Here is a 19,804-nt window from a genome sequence, read left to right as displayed (position 1 = left end):
CCCAAAGGTTCCTCTTCCACATGACGTCTCGTTACCGACTCCGGTGCAACTCTTGGAATCCACTCCCATATGACAGACGACGTGCGCTCGTTAAGTCACCTCAATTACTGGTGGCAGATTTGACGCTAAAAATGGACGGACATGGATGCCACCACATCAATGATATAGTATTTATTATCCAGTGAAATCTTGACTGATATTAGTATTATATTTGTATTTTAAGAAATATGATAGGAAAGAACAAAAAACACTTCAATTGATAGGGCTTTCAATTTCTACCTTCGTCAAAAGAAATCTATTCCTCTCTTGATAATATTATCCTGCAGAAAGGTTTTCTAATCTAATATAGATGATCGAGATTTGGTATGACAATGACATCCACCATAAAAATCAAAGAGAAACCGACTTTAAATTCTAAAAATAAAATAATTCATAGCTGGCCTTGAAACTTTTAGAGTACTAATATTCTTTTCGAAAAGGCCTTTCTACATCTCTATCCTTGCCAAGTTTGATCATAATATATTTGTCATTATAAAATTTTAATTTTAATTTATTTCATGTGTCCTTCAAATATTGTGGTTTTGATAATATCCGTCCAATATATATATATATATATTCTTGTCACCATAATAACCAATGAAATTATAAAGGGCACTAATGTCAGAAAAGAATAAGCTAACAGCCAAATGATAATTAGTATCAACATGATGGGCATATGTTCATGTTTTAAGTGTATAATTTGATTTAGACTACTTAAATTGTAATAGACGAAAAGATGAAATCCGAAATGAGTTTAATTTATATTTATTTTCTTTAATTTTTTTTATACTTTTAATATTTCTCTTTTTATATTTTAATTTATTTTTCAACCAATTTTGATGCCATTAACCAATGCCGAATACGATTTTGCAACCTACCTATGTATGACAACTTTGAATCTAATTTTGCTTCTGCAAATAGTGATATTGAGAGCATATTTGTAAAGCATATTAAAGATAGGTTAATCTCAACTATCTTAATCTTTATCAGTAATAAAATCTCCAACATCTCCAAGTGGTTATTCATAAGTAATCAAGTCATCACATCTGTAGACTTGCGAGTTACCTGTTAGAGAGCAAATCTGAAACGAGTTGGGTTGTAACTTTAGCAGTTCCCATCCTGCTATTGTTATCATAAAGTTGTTAATATATACATACATATGGAGAACTGAGCTTACTGATTTCAACCTTTTGCTTCTCATGTGTTGTGATACTTCCTTTTTTGCCTTTGCATGAGCACTAAAAAATTACATTTGAAAAAAAATAAAAATAAAAATAACAAAATGAGGGGCAAAAAATGGAAAGGGAAAAAGAAAATGGGTGTGTGTGTGTGCGCGCGCACGAATAGCCCAAAATGAACTAACCACGGGTTGCGCGCGAATAGCCCAAAACGAACTATCCACGGGTTGCAAGTTTCATCTCTTCCATTTGGAAGTTGTTACCCTCAAGAAGCATGGGCTCTCATCACCTGATGACCTTTGATTTATGGAACTTGGTTAATCTGGCTCATGAGCATCTTGTTTAAGTTGTATGATATGTGTTCTAAGACTGGACTCCTGCACCTGTTTCATGAAAAATCTCAGTTAAGATAAGATTTCCTGGTTCTGTATATTGTGTGGCTAATAGTATGAAAATATGGTTCCTTTAAGAAAATAAATAGATACTGTGTAAGTAGTAGTACAAGATGATTACACAAACGAGCCTAGTTCTCCATGGTTGGCCCTAATACCGTACAAGTGAAACATGGTATTCATGCAAGACAAAATCCAGTGAACCACGGTTGACATAGATACAGGGAATTCATTAAAAGACATGATGTCAGGACAAAATTAAGCTTTCCAGACCAGAAAGCTGCTAATGTAAATTACTTCTTGTGAGAGATATCAATAAAAGAAACATGTGGAGAAACTAATGGTTGTATTTTGTAGTTGAATAATATATGACTGGGCTTATAGCATAAGCATCATTTTATCAGCACTAACCTGCATCGCTGCTGTTGAAGCTAGTAAATCTCTGCAGTCATCAAGCATGGATTTTTCTCTTGCCGCAATGGTTGAAAGCTCAGAGACCAGCGACTTGGTACCCTCTACCTGATAAACATAAGCAAACATCAATATTATCATATTTGAAGCCAGAATCATCGGAATAATCAACCCATGATCCTAGTGTTAGAATCTCGGATTTTGATGATAAAACCAATTGATAAGTGTTTATGATTTGATTTGCGTTTTGAGTGACGCATGATGCAATCATGTTGGGCCGGAGGAAAACATGTCAAAAGATTAGACGTCGATTCAGAGGATCGGTCGACATATCAACAGAAGACTTCGGGCCATGGATTCGGGTATCGAGCCAAGAAGAACGGATATTGCACCAAGGATATCAAAGTTGCGGAGGTCAACTGGCCGATTGGGCAATAGGCCGTAAGAGAGGACGATGCACCGAAGAATCGGACGAAACGTCGATGGACCAATGACATGTCGGACAACATAATTCATGCTTAGTAATAATTGTTTAGATCGAAGTATGTTTTATGTGTGCAGGATTAACTACGATAGCAAGACATAAAGCAAAATGAAGTTCCGGAGTCAAGAACGCGATTTCGTTGGGAGTTCGAGAGTTCGTCGGAAGTCTGGACGTTCATCGGAAGTACTGTCGGAATTGGCCGAGAAGTCCAGGAGCATGCCAAAGAAGTACATCCGAACTCGCTAAGAAGATCATCCTAAAGTCTAGGTGCTTGCTGGGAGTCCGCTAGAACATTGCCGAAAGATCGTCGGAAGTTCGTCGGAAGATCGCCGGAAGAAACCTAGACTTACGAACTTTGTTTAGCTTAGTAAATGTCTTAAAATTCATAGTTAGCACATAATTGGGATTAGAATTGGGCCAACCCAATTAGAGGAAAGTTGGGCCAAGTTTGGGCTGTGTTGGGCCAAGAGAAAGGTCCAAACAGTGACCAAACAAGTGAAACCGTCGTGGCACAGTCTCCGAGACTGTGTCAGGCGGTGGTACCGCTAGTCTGGGCGATGGTACCACTAGTCTGGGCGGTGGTACCTGTTGAATCTCGGATTTTGATGATGAAGTCAATTGATGGGTTAATTGATCTAAACCATATTATTGAGTTAAGTGTGCAGGATTAACTACGATAGCTTGAAGACATAAATCAAGTTTACCGGAGTCAAGTTCGATGGGTGTTCGAGATTCCGTCGAAAGTCCGAAGAATCGTTAGAAGTGCTGCCGGAACCAACCGAGAAAGAATCAGGGACTTGCCGAAGTTTTCAGAAGTCCGCCGGAAAGATCGTCGGAGGTTCACGGAGATCACCGAGAAGGTTCGGATACTTGCCAAAGACTCGTTGAACTCGCCACAAGACCGGGAGCCTGCTGGGAGTCCGCCAGAAGTTCGCCGGAAAGCTCGCTGGAAGGAAACTCGACGTTACCGGTTAAAAATTTGCTTAGGGCTATGTCTTAATTTCGTAATTTGCATATAATTTGGGTTAGGATTAAGGGTTAATCCTATAACCCGATTATGGGCCAATTAGGCCCAAGTTTGGACTGGTTTGGGCCAAGTTTGGAGCCCAACTAGTGAGCTCGAACAGTCCAGGCAGTGGCACCGCCCAGAACCCGAGAGGTCCGGCGGTGGCACCGCCAATACACTATCAGTGTCAGACACTAACAGGCAGTGGCACCGCCAGCACCGAGAAACCCAAAAGTAATTCAAATTTGGAGCCTAAATTTGAATCCTCTTGGGACCTATAAATACCCCTCAATTCTCAACAAAGATGACACCTTTTTGAGAAGTTAGAAAGTGAGAAAAAGCTCTAGTAAAGTCTTGTTTTGAATAGCTTAAGTGTTCACCTCGTTCTTTCTCTTTGAAAAAATATCTGTAAGAGTGTGAACCACTTGTAAGAAGGTTGTAAGAGGGGTATTTGGTCCTTCCCCTTCAAAGTGATTTGCTGGTGGAAGTTGGGAGCCTCATCGAAGAAGGCTTCGAAAGTAGATGTAGGTCATTTGACCGAACCACTATACATCGTGGTATTCCTTGAATGTGTTAGTGTTTAATTTTTTGAACCATTTCTCTACTTAGCTGCAAATCATTCGGTTTTCATCTCCCTACTCTTGACTACCTTTACTCGAGCTATATTAGCTAAGTCATCCTTCGTCGAATCGAAATCTCTACATATTTACGAAATCGATTTCAAACTTACGAGTTTTAATCCGCTGCACTAATTTACACCCCCCACCCCTCTTAGTGCCGCTCCGATCCTAACAATTGGTATCAGAGCAAGGCTCACTCTCATATTTGGTTTAATACCCAACAGAGATGGCTTACTCCGGCATGCAAGAGGGTCACTCTATTACACGTCCGCCTATGTTTAATGGGTCGAATTACACGTATTGGAAGACTCGTATGAGGATCTTCCTTATTTCCATGGATTTTGAGCTTTGGAATATTGTCGAAAATGGATTTAAAAAATCTTCTCTTCCGATGAGCGAATGGGATGAATCGGAGAAGAAGGTTTTTGCTTTAAACGCAAAGGCTATGAATGCCTTGTTTTGTGCACTTGACAAAAATGAATTTAATCGCGTTTCGATTTGTGATTCGACTTTTGATATTTGGAGAACTCTTGAGGTCGCTCATGAAGGCACTAGCCGAGTAAAAGAGTCCAAAATCAACATTCTTGTGCATTCTTACGAACTTTTCCGGATAAAACCAAGTGAGTCCATCGGAGACACATACACTCGTTTCACATATGTCATCAATGGACTCAAAGCTCTTGGTAAAGGTTTTTCTAACTTTGAACTAGTAACTAAAATTTTAAGATCCCTTCCAAATAGTTGGGATCCAAAAGTTACAACCATTTAAGAGGCCAAGGACCTTAAAACATTTCCTCTCGAAGAACTTATTGGGTCTCTAATGACCTACGAAATGACGTGCCATGATCATGAATAGCTCGAGAACCCCCTTCCAAAGAACAGGAAGGATATGACACTTAGAACACAAGAAGACCACTTGAAAGGAACATCAAGTGATGAGGACAGTGACGATGACGTTGCACTTTTAACTCGAAATTTTAAAAAATTTATAAGAAAGAACAAATTTAAAAATGACACCAAAAACAAACTTGAACATAAAAAGGACCAAGTAATATGCTACGAATGCAAGAAGCCGGGGCACATCAAAAATAAATGCCCCCAAGCCAAGAAGAAGCAACCAAAGAAGAAGAAAGCTTTAAAAGCGACTTGGGATGACTCAAGTGATTCCGTGAATGAAGAAGCTAACAACAAAGAGGAGGCAAACTTCGCGCTAATGGCTATAGGAGGAGAGGTATGTGATTTAATTAATAAAGATTTATCTTTCGATGAACTTTCTATCGCTTTTCACAAATTATTTGATGTGTAGAACTATTAGTAAGAAGTTCAATCTATTAAAGAAAGAGCATGCCTTACTACAAAATAAGCTTGATAGTCTTCAAACTCCTCCATGTTCTAAGTGTGAACACTTAGAAGCAATAAAAAATGAGAATTTACTACTTAAGGAGACCTTAAACAAGTTTAAGGTCGGTAGCAAAGGCTTGGACAGGATCCTTGCAAACAAGGGTCACGTCGTAAATAGAAGTGAAATTGGTTTTGTGAGAGGATCTCACCAAAATCCTACCACCATCATTAAAGGACCCACATTACATGTTTCACCTCATTTGAAATGCAACTTTTATTGTAAATCCGGACATGTTGTTTACAAATGTCCATTTAAGAAAATTAGTCGACATAAGTTGATATAGGTTCCTAAAGGAACTATAAATAATTCAATGATGAATGACAAAATTAGTAGATCAATTTTTTAGGCACCCAAAATCAAATGGGTACCTAAAACCATCCTCTTTTGTAGACAAACTCACAAGCTAGGAGCAAGAGATGGTATCTTGATAGTGGATGCTCAAGGCACATGACCGGAGATCCATCTCATTTCTCTATGCTCACTAGTAAAGAAGAAGGGTATGTCACCTTCGGAGACAACAATAAAAGTAAAATCATTGGCAAGGGAACCATAGGTAACAAATCAAAATTTTCAATTGATGATGTGTTGCTAGTTGATAGATTAAAACATAATCTCTTAAGCATTAGTCAATTATGCGATAAAGGTTACATCGTTAGATTTGAATCTAATGTGTGCATTATTGAAAAACCAAACAATAACATATCAATGATTGCCTTAAAACAAAATAATGTCTACACCATCAACCTTAATGAACTTAGTAATGAAATATGTTTTTCCGCTTTAAATGATGATGCTTGGCTTTGGCATAGGAGATTAGGTCATGCAAGTATGAAACTAATATCTAAGATTTCATCTAGAGAGTTAGTACGAGGGATTCCCAATATGAAGTTTATTAAGGACAAAGTGTGTGATGCTTGACAACTAGGAAAATAAATAAAAACTAATTTCAAACCAAAAAATCAAATTAGCACCACTAGATCATTGCAATTGATCCATTTGGACTTATTTGAACCAATTGACACAACGAGTCTAGGAAGAAGCAAATATGCCTTCATAATTGTAGATGACTATAGTAGATATACTTGGACCTATTTCTTGGCTCACAAAAGTGATTGTTTCAAATGTTTCTCTAAATTTTGTAAACTTACTCAAAACGAAAAAGGCTTCATGATTTCATCAATTCGGAGTGATCACGGTGGCGAATTTCAAAACCGTGACTTCCAAAGTTTTTGTGAATCCAATGGATATAACTACAACTCCACTTCGAGAAATCCTCAACAAAATGGGGTAGTTGAAAGAAAAAATAAAAATTTACAAGAAATTGCAAGAACCATGTTAAATGAACATATTCTATCTAAGTATTTTTGGGTCGAAACCGTTAATACGACTTGCTATGTCATGAATAGGATTCTAATAAGACCATCTCTATCAAAAACTCTCTATAAATTATGGAATAACAAAAAACCAAATGTTTCTTATTTTAACATTTTCAATTGCAAATGCTTTATTTTGAATGAAAATGATGCCTTAGGAAAATTTGATGCTAAATCCGATAAAGGCATCTTTCTTTGTTAGTCTTCCGTTTCTAAGACTTTTCGTGTTTTTAACAAAAGAACTTTAGTTATAAAAGAATCTATTCATATAGTTTTTAATGAAATTTCTGAGTTAAAGAAAAATGATTTTGATGATGATCTTGGTTTTGATAATTTGAATTTAAATGAACCCCTCCTCAAAATAGCAACTTGGATATATCTTCTTCCGAAATTTCCTTACCCAAGGAATGGAAGTATGTAGATGCTCATCCAAAGGAGCTAATTATAGGAGATACATCAAAAGGGGTTCAAACTTGTTCTTCCTTCAAGAATTTTTGTGCTAACGCCGCCTTCCTTTCTCAAATTGAACCTAAATGCATTGACGAAGCCTTGAAAGATGATTCAGGGGTTATTGCAATGCAAGAGGAATTAAACCAATTTGAGAGGAATGAGGTATGGAAGCTTGTTCCAAGACCTAGTGACCATTTAGTCATTGGTACTAAATGGATCTTTAGAAACAAGCAAGATGAATGCGGTATCGTGGTTAGAAACAAGGCTAAACTAGTGGCCAAAGGTTTCAACCAAGAAGAAGGTATCGACTACGAAGAGACCTTCGCTCCTGTAGCAAGATTAGAAGCCATTAATTAGGATGCTCCTTGCCTATGCTAGTAGTAATGATTTTAAACTATTTTAAATGGATGTCAAAAGTACTTTCTTAAATGGTTTTATTTCCGAAGAAGTGTATGTTGAACAACCTCCCGGATTTGAAAATTCTCTTCTTCCTAATCATGTATTTAAATTGACTAAGGCTCTTTATGGCTTAAAACAAGCTCCTAGAGCTTGGTATGAAAGGCTTAATTCCTTTCTTATTTTAAATAATTTTACAAAAGGTAAGGTTGATACTACATTGTTTATCAAACATTTTGAAAATAATTTTTTTATTGTTCAAATTTATGTTGACGATATTATTTTTGGTTCTTCGGATGAATCACTATGTGAATCATTTGCCAAGTGTATGAGTCATGAATTTGAAATGAGCCTAATGGGAGAATTAATCTTCTTTTTAGGATTACAAATTAAATAACTTAGTAATGGTATATTTCTTAATCAATCTAAATATACATTAGAATTGTTAAAACGATTTAACATGGATGGTTCAAAAACTATAAACACTCATATGAGTACTTTCACTAAGTTAGACATGGATGAAAGTGGTGAAAACTTTGATAAAAAAAATATAGGGGAATGATTGGTAGTTTACTTTACCTCACCGTAACTAGACCGGATATCATGTTTAGTGTAGGACTTTGTGCTAGGTTTAAAGCTAATCCTAAATTATCTCATCTTAAAAGTATTAAAAGAATCCTTAGATATCTTAAAGGATCTCCTAATTTTTTATTATGATATCTAAAATCCGATAATTTTGATTTAATAGCTTATGCAGATACCGATTTTGACGGATGTAGGATAGATAAAAAAAGCACATCCGGAACATGTCAATTTTTAGGACATGCACTTGTTTCTTGAACTTCCAAGAAACAAAATTCGGTTGCCTATAATATTTGTGTCTCACCAGATGAAGAAATAATCCAGGTTGATCAATTTAACACTATCAACAGAATCCTACTCAAGAGACTTAGATGCGCTTTTGGCAATGGTATATGGATTAAGCAACCTAGAAGGACTGATCCAGTTCCCCCACCAGTAAAACACCCTGAAACACCCATTTTTAAGGGAAATGAATCTCCTCCTCCTAGTCCCTTTGGTGCAGCACCTTCAGAACCAGCTCCTGCTTCATCTTCTGAAGATCCCATAATGGCAAAATTAAATCAAATCAAATTACAACAAGAGCAACTCAAATCACAGCAAGAGCAAATCCATTTACAACAAGTTGAAATTTTGAGGGAACTACGACAGATGAACCAGAAGATAAATACCATGTATAAGAACTCTGGAATTCCTCCTAAGGAATAATCGTTGTGTTAAACCTTTCTTATTATTGTAAACCTCTATGCTACTTTGACATGCATTTGACATTATCCTAGTATATGATGTTGGATGTTTCTTTCCGAAATTTTGCCAACATTTTGATGGCACCTTCATGTTATTTTGGATGATTTGATGTCTTCCTTGAATGATCAATCTTAATGCCAAGTTGAAGTTTTGTCAATTTTGACATCTCCTTTTTAAGATTTTTTTTTCTTATGAGATGATTTTATGAATGGCTTCAATGATCACGAGTTTTATGCTTGAAAAATCATCTCCTTTTTGTTGATGACAAAGGGGGAGAAGAATGTGCAAAAAATTGATGACTTGTGCAAATATGAAATTAGCATGACTTATATGTATCGTATAGCAATAGCTTATATGTTGTATAATGCAATGAAAAATGTCTTATATGTGTTATATTCCTTAAAAGTATCGCAAAACTTTTTTAGCATATCGTATATGAAAGTTTTTAGATTGATTGTCGTATCATGTTTATCATTTTTTTTATATATATGATAAGCAATCATCTCATGATCATATAAAATCATACCTTGTATTTATATCATGAGATCCATGTTGAAATTTTAAATTATTATTATTTCTTATCGAAATGATAATTATCATTTATCATTCGGCTTGAAAATAATTTTCATGCCTTGAAATTATGAGAAATACGAAGTTTCGTATTTGCTCATGTTTATTAAGAATAACGATAAGTTCAACAGATAGAACTTATCGGTTTAGGCTTGAATTCAAAGAGATTGAATTCAAGTGTTTTTATCTTTTCATAATATGGCATATAGATAGGGGGAGTTATGATTAACTTCGTCATCAATTGATTGTCAACATCAAAAAGGGGGAGATTGTTGAATCTCGGATTTTGATGATGAAGTCAATTGATGGGTTAATTGATCTAATCCATATTATTGAGTTAAGTGTGCAGGATTAACTACGATAGCTTGAAGACATAAAGCAAGTTTACCGGAGTCAAGTTCGATGGGTGTTCGAGAGTCCGCCGAAAGTCCAAAGAATCGTCGGAAGTGCTGCCGGAACCAACCAAGAAAGAATCAGGGACTTGCCAAAGTTTTCGGAAGTCCGCCGGAAAGATCGTCAGAGGTTCGCGGAGATCACCGAGAAGGTTCGGATACTTGCCAAAGACTCGTTGAACTCGCCACAAGACCAGGAGCCTACTGGGAGTTCGCCGGAAGAAATCCGAGGGTGTATCGGTAGTCCGCCGGAAGTTCGCCGGAAAGCTCGCCAGAAGGAAACTCGACGTTGCCGATTAAAAATTTGCTTAGGGCTATATCTTAATTTCGTAGTTTGCATATAATTTGGGTTAGGATTAAGGGTTAATCCTATAACCCGGTTAGGGGCCAATTAGGCCCGAGTTTGGACTGGTTTGGGCCAAGTTTAGAGCCCAACCAGTGAGCTGGAATAGTCTAGGCGATGGCACCGTCGGACTGGGCAATGGCACCGCCCAGAACCCGAGAGGTCCGGCGGTGGCACCGCCAGTACAATGTCGGTGTCAAACACTGACAGGCAGTGGCACCGCCACTGATAGGCGGTGGCACCGCCAGCACCGGGAAACCCAAAAGTAATTCAAATTTGGAGCCCAAATTTGAATCCTCTTGGGGCCTATAAATACCCCTCAATTCTCAGCAGAGATGACACCTTTTTGAGAAGTTAGAAAGTGAGAAAAAGCTCTAGCAAAGTCTTGTTTTCAATAGCTTAAGTGTTCACCTCCCTCTTTCTCTTTGAAAAAAATATGTAAGAGTGTGAACCACTTGTAAGAAGGTTGTAAGAGGGGCATTTGGTCATTTCCCTTCAAAATGATTTGCTAGTGGAAGTTGGGAGCCTCATCGAAAAAGGCTTCGAAAGTATATGTAGGTCATTTGACTGAACCACTATACATCGTGGTGTTCCTTGAATGTGTGAGTGTTCAATTTTCTAAACCATTTCTCTACTTAGCTGCAAATCGTTCGGTTTTCATCTCCCTACTCTTGACTACCTTTACTCGAGCTATTTTAGCTAAGTCATCCTTCGTCGAATCGAAATCTCTATACATTTACAAAATCGATTTCAAACTTACGAGTTTTAATCCGCTGCACTAATTCACCCCCTCCCCCCTTAGTGCCGCTCCGATCCTAACAGTACCGCCCAGACACAGTCTTCTAGGCGGTGGTACCGCCCAATGTCAGGCTGCAAGCGGTGTTAACGCCTAGTGCAGACGATGGTACCGCCCAGTGCAGGCAGTGGTACCGCCCAATGCAGGCGATGGTACCACCCGTACCCTGAAATTTCAGAGGATTTGAATTTTGGCTCCATTTTTCAAGTCATTTGGGGTCCATAAAAATCCTAGCTATTCTTGCATAGAGAAGCAAAAAAAGTGAACAAAAACTCTATGTTTCTAAAGTTGAAAACCCTTGTAAAATATAGAGTCCCTCATCCTAAAGTTTAGAAATCATTCTAAGGGAGAGTGTGAGGGAAGCTTTGTAAAAAGGGGGTGTAAAGGTTCTCTCCTGAGCCTGCAAAAGGAGAATAAAGTTGTAAGAAGGAGGTTGATCTTCGCCTATTAAAGGAAGATCATTAATGGATGTTGGTGGCTTCGATGAAAGGGGATTCAGCGGAGTGGATGGAGGTCACGGCGACCGAACCACTATAAAAACTTGGTTTGCATTTCTATTCTTGCTATTTACCTTTACTGCAAACTACTTACTTGCTTTACTTTCATTACGCTTACGAATACAATTTCAAAGTTAACATCTTTCCGAAACGATTTTCGTCGAAATCAATTTTAATCGAACGAAGATTTTTTAAACCGACGTAATCTTTCCGCTGCACTAATTCACCCCCCCTCTTAGTGCCAACTCGTTCCTAACACCTAGTTGTTGCTTTTTCATAACAAATCAATATGTAAATTTCATGCTATTATTTCAGAAGAGCAACTGAAATTTTAAGTTAGAACACTTCAACAAAAAGTAACAAATGGCATTAGTGAACTTCTATCTTTTGAAATTTCCGCAAGAAGCTCATCTTTATCCTTCAACTTATACAAAACTCAAGACAAAAGGCTCTTACAAACAAGGTTCGTCTTACCGATCCCGATCCATACTAGTATACCAACTAGTCATCAGTGTAGTGCATGTCGAGGCATACCAACTCACCATATGCCAAGGCATACCGATGGTACAATAAAATTACCAAAAATAGCTCCAAAAAATATTGAATAATAGAAAAAAAAAATTATATTAGGGTTTTTAAGTTAAAAATAAATATAAATTTAGTATAATTTTAGCAAAAATAATCTAAATTAGGAAAAAATAGGAACACATCTTTTTCGAGCTTAAAAAAGTAGTTTTGTAGTACGTTCCAAACCATCCTTCCGTTAATATTGAATTATCTACAAAGAAATAATTTAAATTGTTAAATTATTTTTTAAGCAACTTCAACTTTAAGATTCAAATGAATCAAGTAATCAATCGATAGATATATTATGTTCTACCACTAAAAAGAACGACGGGACTCCATGGGCATTGGATCGGGATCCTCAATCTTATGTATCTATATATCAATTTAATATGTTTATCTGATCCAATCCTGAAATTGATCCCACGACATAGTATACTGATGCACCGTATGCCATTAGTACATCAATGTGATGATGGTCGTATTCTAATCGTCATGAACCACGTGTCCGAGGCGGCTCCTAAGACAAGGACGATTGTGGCATGTATTAGTACAAAGCATGGAGAGTGTTAGAAAATCTACTTTCATCACTAATTGTTGCTCCGTATTATAAGATCAATCACTATACTACTACTTGAAGAAATATGACCAACTAACATCATACTACGGTTGGCTATAAGATTCTTCATAATACGACAGTTGTGAATACAATGAGTTTCACTATATGTCTACGTCATATATGCTCTATCGTATCTACTCAAAATCATCCATTATCTTCCCCTTTCGTGTATAAACTTGACCAGTAGCTCATTGAACTCCATAATCTAAATATTAGGTGGCATATGAAAAATATTGCTTCTCGATCCATGCACCACCCTCAAATTGTCTAAACGGGACCATCGACTCCCCAATGTCACTGCCATCATCGGTCGAGGCATTGCTATCCACGTTGTTGTTATGTCTATGGACCGAGCGAGCTGTTGAATGCGATTAAGAACGTGTCTTGTCGCCCGACTCGATTCTTTCCAACAATACGACTGATGCTACTACCTTTCCCTTCGCCTTCGCCTTCGCCTTCGCCTTTGCCTTTGCCTTTGCCTTTGCCTTTGCACACTAAGCGGACGACTATGACGGTTGAGTGTCTCTAGTTCCTCTTGATTAGAGTGTTCGTCCTCTTAATCCTCCCAAATTAGCCTCCAAATTTAATTTAATTTATGAATCACAACTTTGTTGAGTTTAGTGAAAATATAAGAATGAGAGAGAGATATGAGTGAGAAAGAGTTTAAGAGAGTGAAATGAGCTAAAAGAGGAGGGAGGAAAGAGTTTCAAATTGCCATTTGAAACAACGCAATCCCACCCCTTGATCGGTAACAATCAAAATCCGATCGTTACCGACTAATACAAGTCAATAACAATCGGATTTCGATCGTTATCAACTAGTACTTTCCCCGTATAATGTGATAAAGGGTCATGTAATGTGTACCGCCCGATATAGGGCAGTCCGCGTACTGATCCCCTATCAAACTACATACCGCCCATATCAAGAGGTACACCTCGGGACGATGAACCCTACTTACAAGGATTAAAAAGTAGTGGTTCCAAGACAATGTGAATCCAGATCACAACTTCACTCCTTTGGTTTATGTTGATGAGTGTGGTAATCCAACTCAAACTGGAATTGTATAGCTCCACCAAGGAACCAAGCTAGATCATAGCAGATTTAGGTAACACTGGAATTTAGAGCTCCTAACCCAAATTTGATTCTCTCTCAGAGAAGTCCATGACTAATGTCAGAAATCAGAATCAATTTAACCAATGAAAGTTGTCACTTATACATGAAAAAAAGACACTAGATATGATCATACATTAGATTCTAAAACAAACTTTGGTACAAATACCAATCAGACCAATATATATCAATGGAGTCTTTACTTTTTATTAATTTTTTTCCAGTGATATTAGGCGGTATAGGTCGGTATACCAGTACCAGAATGATCCAACAGTGTCAGAACCGGCACTCCCTGAGAATTTAAAACTTGCTTACAGTAAATTGGCATACCAATAGCAATTTCCATTAGAAAAGTGTTTATGTAAAATATTGCCTCCACAATACTAGTTCAGAAAATACACTGCCAACATATAACCCGGTCGATGTTCATACAAAATGTAATCCTCCAGCTTTTTAGAAGCTTTAGAAATGGTGGGGAGACATCGATGCATAGGTGGACTAAAAGAAAGCACAACATACTTTGTACTTGAAAGGCCCAACATGGAGAACATCAACCTTTAACAAAACTCTTGTGAAAAGGTTTTGATATAGATAATCCAACCCCATTTATAAGCACCACCACACTAGATGGGAGTTAATAGGTGGAAATTCAACAATAAAATGATGACTTGATTTATGTTCTTTCCTAACAAATATTCAGAAAGGAAGCATATTGATATTTTTTAAGGTCCTTTATAGCGAACGCAGATCGAAAGCAAAGAATATTATGGCAAATAATGTTATAGTAATTGGTAAAAATCTCAGTGTCACACCTTAGATAGTAAATGGGCAATGGAGGAACCCATTGCTTGCATAACGTCAACTGCTGAACTAACAGCATTTTTTACATCAACTACAGCTGCCTGAAACACAGAGACAAACAATTAAAATATTTTGTTAACTAAAATTAAATATAATTTTCTTTTATAGGCATAATAAGCTACATATATAGAATGAACGAATGTTATCATGTCATCAGTATGTAAATACCTTTGCACCTCCTGTAATAGGAAGACGTAGGGTGCTTGCATTTAAAGCTTCCACTGCACCAGATAAAGAGCTACAATGTTCCCTTTCTAATGCCACCCAACGTTCAAGGTATGCCATCTACAAAGTTGTTCATAGAAGAACTTAAAAGTTAACCATCCAATAAACAAATTCATATGTTGCCCTAACAAACCAATGTGAATGTGTATCAGAACAAAACTGACAAACCTGTTTAACATGTTCAAAACTTATGTGGTAGTTTTAACAAACTTTAGAAACATAATACACTAAAGAAACCATGCATCTACTAATGATGACATTCAAAACTGGTCGGGAGTTTAAAATAAGTGGATCAAAGGGAATACATAAGTATACAGCACTAACATCATGTGATGCCAGCTACTCCTTGGTCTCCTTGGTCCAAACTTTGAAGTCAAAAAGCTTCACGTGGTCAAAAGTTTAAGCCATGATCATAAATATATGCTACATTTCATCCAAAACCATGAATTATGATGATTGGTAATTCAAAGAACAGAAACAACTTCAAATTAATATATCAAGCAAATTGATTTTGCTACTTATTGTTTTAAACCGTCAAAAACTTCAGATGGCATTTAGCCTGTTGCAAAATAATGAACATTTTATTTTATTCAAAACTATAACATTAAATGGTTTATCAGTATACTGATTAAATATTTGATAAATGACTATAAACTCAATGATATGTGTTATCATGGCAGTTAGCTAAAGAGCCTTTTAAACAACATTATATCTTGTGGTGAATGACTTAAGCTACATTAGATATCCCCATCAGATGCATGTATCTCAGGAGTTTCAAAACACTGGGTTTGCCTCTGTCCATTCGGCGAGACAGATAAAATTTATAAACAATGCATCAGCAATGATCCTCTGATAATGGTGTTCAAGAGTCCATGTAAGTTGTCAAAGATGACCAAGTGACCTGGGTCAAATTTAGACTATTGGAACAAGTAAATGTAGACCTATGAATTTGACTAAGATTAAGATTTATCAAGACCAAATAGAAATTCATCAAATTATCCTTCTCCTAAAAAAAACAAAAGCTGCAGTTCTAATAAGACATTGGCTATACACAAAACATCAGATGATGAATAAAAAATGGTAATATCCTGTGTTTATTCAATTCCACATTGGCTATAAGTGCCATGATGAATGAGGTGATAGAACTGAATGAACCAAATTGTACCTGTTCTTTCAAAATTATACGCAACTTCATTTCCAGCTGCAGACGCTGCACATCAATTCTTTTCAAGATCACAGGATCATGCAATTTTGAAATTCTATTCCACACACTGTGAAGAACATTCTGTTTTTTGATCAACAGTAAGATAACCATGTTAACCAAGATATACCAAGAGAGACTTTGACTAAGGTAATTTAGTACAATATCATGGGCATAAAAATAACAACATAAGAAAAGGAAAAGATTAATTCTCAAAACAAGCAAAAGTTGCAATTCATCCAATTTCTTGTTACTTCCTACTAACAATAACATGTTGGTCTATGCTTATCACCTAAACTCTATTATGTATAAATTATTAAGGAATGTCAAAGTGAGCATATTTCTTCTTAGTCGCCCTCAGCATATACTAATGTCCGATTGATCAGAAAAATGCCAACAAGAATGAAATTTGCAAAACAAGAAAAGAAAGTGTGCTAAAGGAATAATGGCATCACATTGTCTGCCAAATATCTAAACACTCAAACATTCATCTTGCCTTAGAAATCTGCTCGAATATTTTATGCATAACATAATGTGTAAAAGAGATGTCAGAAACAAGAGTAACGTATTCTATCAAGCAGAACTTTGTATTTCATCCTAACAAGTCATTCTTCCTTGGATAGAACTAATAATACCTCTGTCTTCATTTTCTGAACCAATAGTGTCTTGTCTGCTCGAGCGTTGACAAAGCACCACCGCAAGTTTGCATTATAAAGCAGCTTTAGCTGATGAGCATCTTCTATGTGATTTCTATTCTTCTTTCCTTTTCGCACATCAACACTGTAGTTAAGGACAGAGGATGTGCCAACCATTCTGCTAGTAACGTTGCTAGATGATGAGACCGGAGTAGATGGTCTTGTCCTTGAAGGACTTGACATACCCCTAGCAGTATATGATGATGTTGATGTTGACAAAACCTTACTCGGTGAAGAAAGGCTACGCAAACCTGGGACTGGCGATGACTGAGTCTTATTTGACCGTGTTACTGATGAATATCTCATGGAAATTTGTGAAGAGGACTTTACAACTGATTTCACACACTGCTCTGCTCTTCCACCACCATCATTAAATACTCGCGCCGTAACCTCACTTAAAGATGGCTGGGGAACTCTAGTTGCACTATCAGATGACGGATTCGTTCTCTTTGGGGAGACCCCCCGTGATGCAACTGTTAAAGATGCAGATCTACTAGACCTATCAGAGAGATCCACACTTCTTGACAAGCCATTAGCAGATGACCTTCCTCCCAGAATCCCAGGCCACCGACATTGATCAATGACCCTTGCATTTGAGTTATCCAATGGTTTAGAATTCTCTGATTGGTCAGATGAGTTTCTTCCTCTCAGAGGAGTCCTCTTTCTCTCAATTACTATATTGGCCGGAGACTTAATTGTTTTCTCTGAGGAATTCACAACCACTTTTTCTTTTTTACTAACAGAAATTATGGGAGATTCTGACTGGAATGAGGAAGACAGGCTCCGCATTGATGGCCACAAACCATCAGGAGTCCTGTTGCTGAGTAAGCGCCACGTGGTGCTGTGAATTTCCGCCACCATATCATGTGCTGGTGTTGTTGATCTAGAAGATGGGGAAGAGGGTGTAGAAGAACTAGAAGGGGATGAGGGTGCAGAGAACCTCGATGAAGGGGTTGTTGGTCGTCTCCTCTCAGCAGATTGGGGTCGCTTAGGCAGTGACACCGCAGGTGCAGGAGATGTGTGACTGGCATTTGGAGAGGGGTGTCGTCTTGGTGAACTAGGAGTTAAAACAGGGGTAGATGAGATCCCAGACTTGTACCTAGAAGCAACATTCTTGGGCTTGCAGGTGGCAGAAATGTCATTGTTCTTCTTGGAAGGGAGCAATGGCAACCTATGCTTATCTTCTGTCCAAGATGTCTTCTGCTGTGCCAAATGCCCTCGGTGCTCAACTCCACCTATATCCATTCACTGCCTCCTTCAAATGAAACCACATTGATGAGTTCATGAATCAGAAACGACCTATTTGTGGCAACAGCAGCATCACCACAAATCTGACACAGAAAGACTCCACACTAGTAAGGTGGATTGACACATAAAAATAATAATATCATGAAAGAAGGAAAATTCACAAGCAAAAAAAGAAGTTTTCTAGTGGAAATCCCATGCAGAATGATCCAAGGACAATCTAAAGAGGCAAGAACCGCACGATGGAGCACTCAGCTCGGTTCCCACTCCAAATTCCTCAGGAGGAACGGAGGGCACATCAAGACAGAATTTTCAGGTGACAAACACCAAAAAGGGGGAGGGAGGGTGGGGGTTGGGGGGTTTGGGTCCCATAACAAGCACAAGACCAAATGAAGATTAACAGCAGAAGACATGGGGATAAGCAAAGAAATCGGCCGAACTATGGAGGATGGTATGCATTAGAGATAACATTTACTAAATACACCATAACATAATATTTCGGTTGTTTGTCGTCTGTCAGAATGCGTTCCTCGCAATCCCATTTGCTCTCCACAAAAGAAGTTAAAGTGAAAGAAGAGAGAGATGAGAAGGAAGGAGAACAATTGGAACGAGGTGAGAACCTAAAAATAAAAAAGAGCTTCACCTGTAGACACATAGTGAATTGATGAAATGAATCTAATTATAGGCAGGAAGAATGAAGATTCCAGGGTTTTGGGGAGGGGAAAACACGTACACGTGAATAAGAGTAACAATTTGCGCCAAGAACAAACGAATCGACGCACAATTACAACTTTTTCTTACCTCTACGATGTGATCATCCAGCTCTTTTTATTTTCGACGTATGTTTTACTCTCGTCGGATCAACACAAATCATATAAGAAAAGTCAGATAGAAAGCATTGATTTTTCCACCAGAAACCGGCGGATTCCATCAACCCAAGGCCACAAGAACAAAAACGACAACTAGACATCTATAAATCATTGCGAATTCCATACAAGTACTTGGAAATACACAACCCAAGTCTTCGAAATCATCAAAACCGATAAAAACAAAGCATCTCACCACGGGAATCGTGCACGGTATGTCGTGGAAACCGACGAGCCGCAGCGGCAGCGAGAAAACCCTAATCTCGCCACCGGGACGGCGCCGTCGATTCGAGCGTCCTCAAACTTTGAGGATAGAAAAAAAATACCAGAACAAGAAAAAGAAAAGATGGGTTTTTGGTTTAGTTGCGGTGGAATTCTGTGGGAGGAAAGGAAGAGGAGAGGACGGTAGGCAGATGTTTCGGTTGGGAAAGAATGGGGGTTAGAGGAAGAGCGGGGTTTCCTTTTTTCTTTTATGTGACTATATGTTGCATATAATATGTAAAAGTATAAGGTGAATTTGAGACGTAAGCTCACATGCCCAGTCCTCATGCCAATTTTGACCCTTCCTTTTCCAAGTCGATAAGATTTTTCTTCTTCTTTGCATTCCCCTTTGTGTAATTAAAATTGGACGAAGGTTCAGAAAAGTTTTTTTATTTTTTTAATAGTATTTTTTTTTTTACATAATATCTTGAATATATTTTTCTCTCATTTTCTATACATCGGTTCATAAGGTGAACCGATCC

General features: G+C 37.6%; 1 protein-coding gene across 4 annotated transcripts; it reads right to left on the bottom strand.

The window, feature by feature from the left end:
* Window positions 1-1,130: 1,130 nt before the first annotated feature.
* LOC135617289 (AUGMIN subunit 8-like) lies at window positions 1,131-19,534 on the bottom strand. 4 transcript variants are annotated; one of them, XM_065117356.1, is made up of 7 exons: window positions 19,258-19,534; window positions 16,891-18,281; window positions 16,220-16,339; window positions 14,998-15,114; window positions 14,781-14,870; window positions 2,021-2,128; window positions 1,131-1,600 (listed from the first exon to the last, which is right to left on the bottom strand). In XM_065117356.1, exons 2-7 carry the CDS (start codon window positions 18,193-18,195, stop codon window positions 1,535-1,537), a joined length of 1,806 nt encoding a protein of 601 aa, XP_064973428.1. In that variant the 5' UTR covers window positions 18,196-18,281; window positions 19,258-19,534; the 3' UTR covers window positions 1,131-1,534. The 4 variants fall into 4 exon arrangements, with proteins under 4 accessions (XP_064973428.1, XP_064973426.1, XP_064973427.1 ...); XM_065117354.1 differs by having other exon boundaries at window positions 16,891-18,205; window positions 19,258-19,533; XM_065117355.1 differs by having other exon boundaries at window positions 16,891-18,198; window positions 19,258-19,533.
* Window positions 19,535-19,804: the final 270 nt, after the last annotated feature.

The sequence above is a fragment of the Musa acuminata genome, chromosome BXJ2-7, assembly GCF_036884655.1.
Source record: "Musa acuminata AAA Group cultivar baxijiao chromosome BXJ2-7, Cavendish_Baxijiao_AAA, whole genome shotgun sequence".
NCBI lineage: Eukaryota > Viridiplantae > Streptophyta > Magnoliopsida > Zingiberales > Musaceae > Musa > Musa acuminata.
Note: the sequence above shows the minus strand (reverse complement) of the source record. Positions and strands in the feature narration are given on the sequence as shown.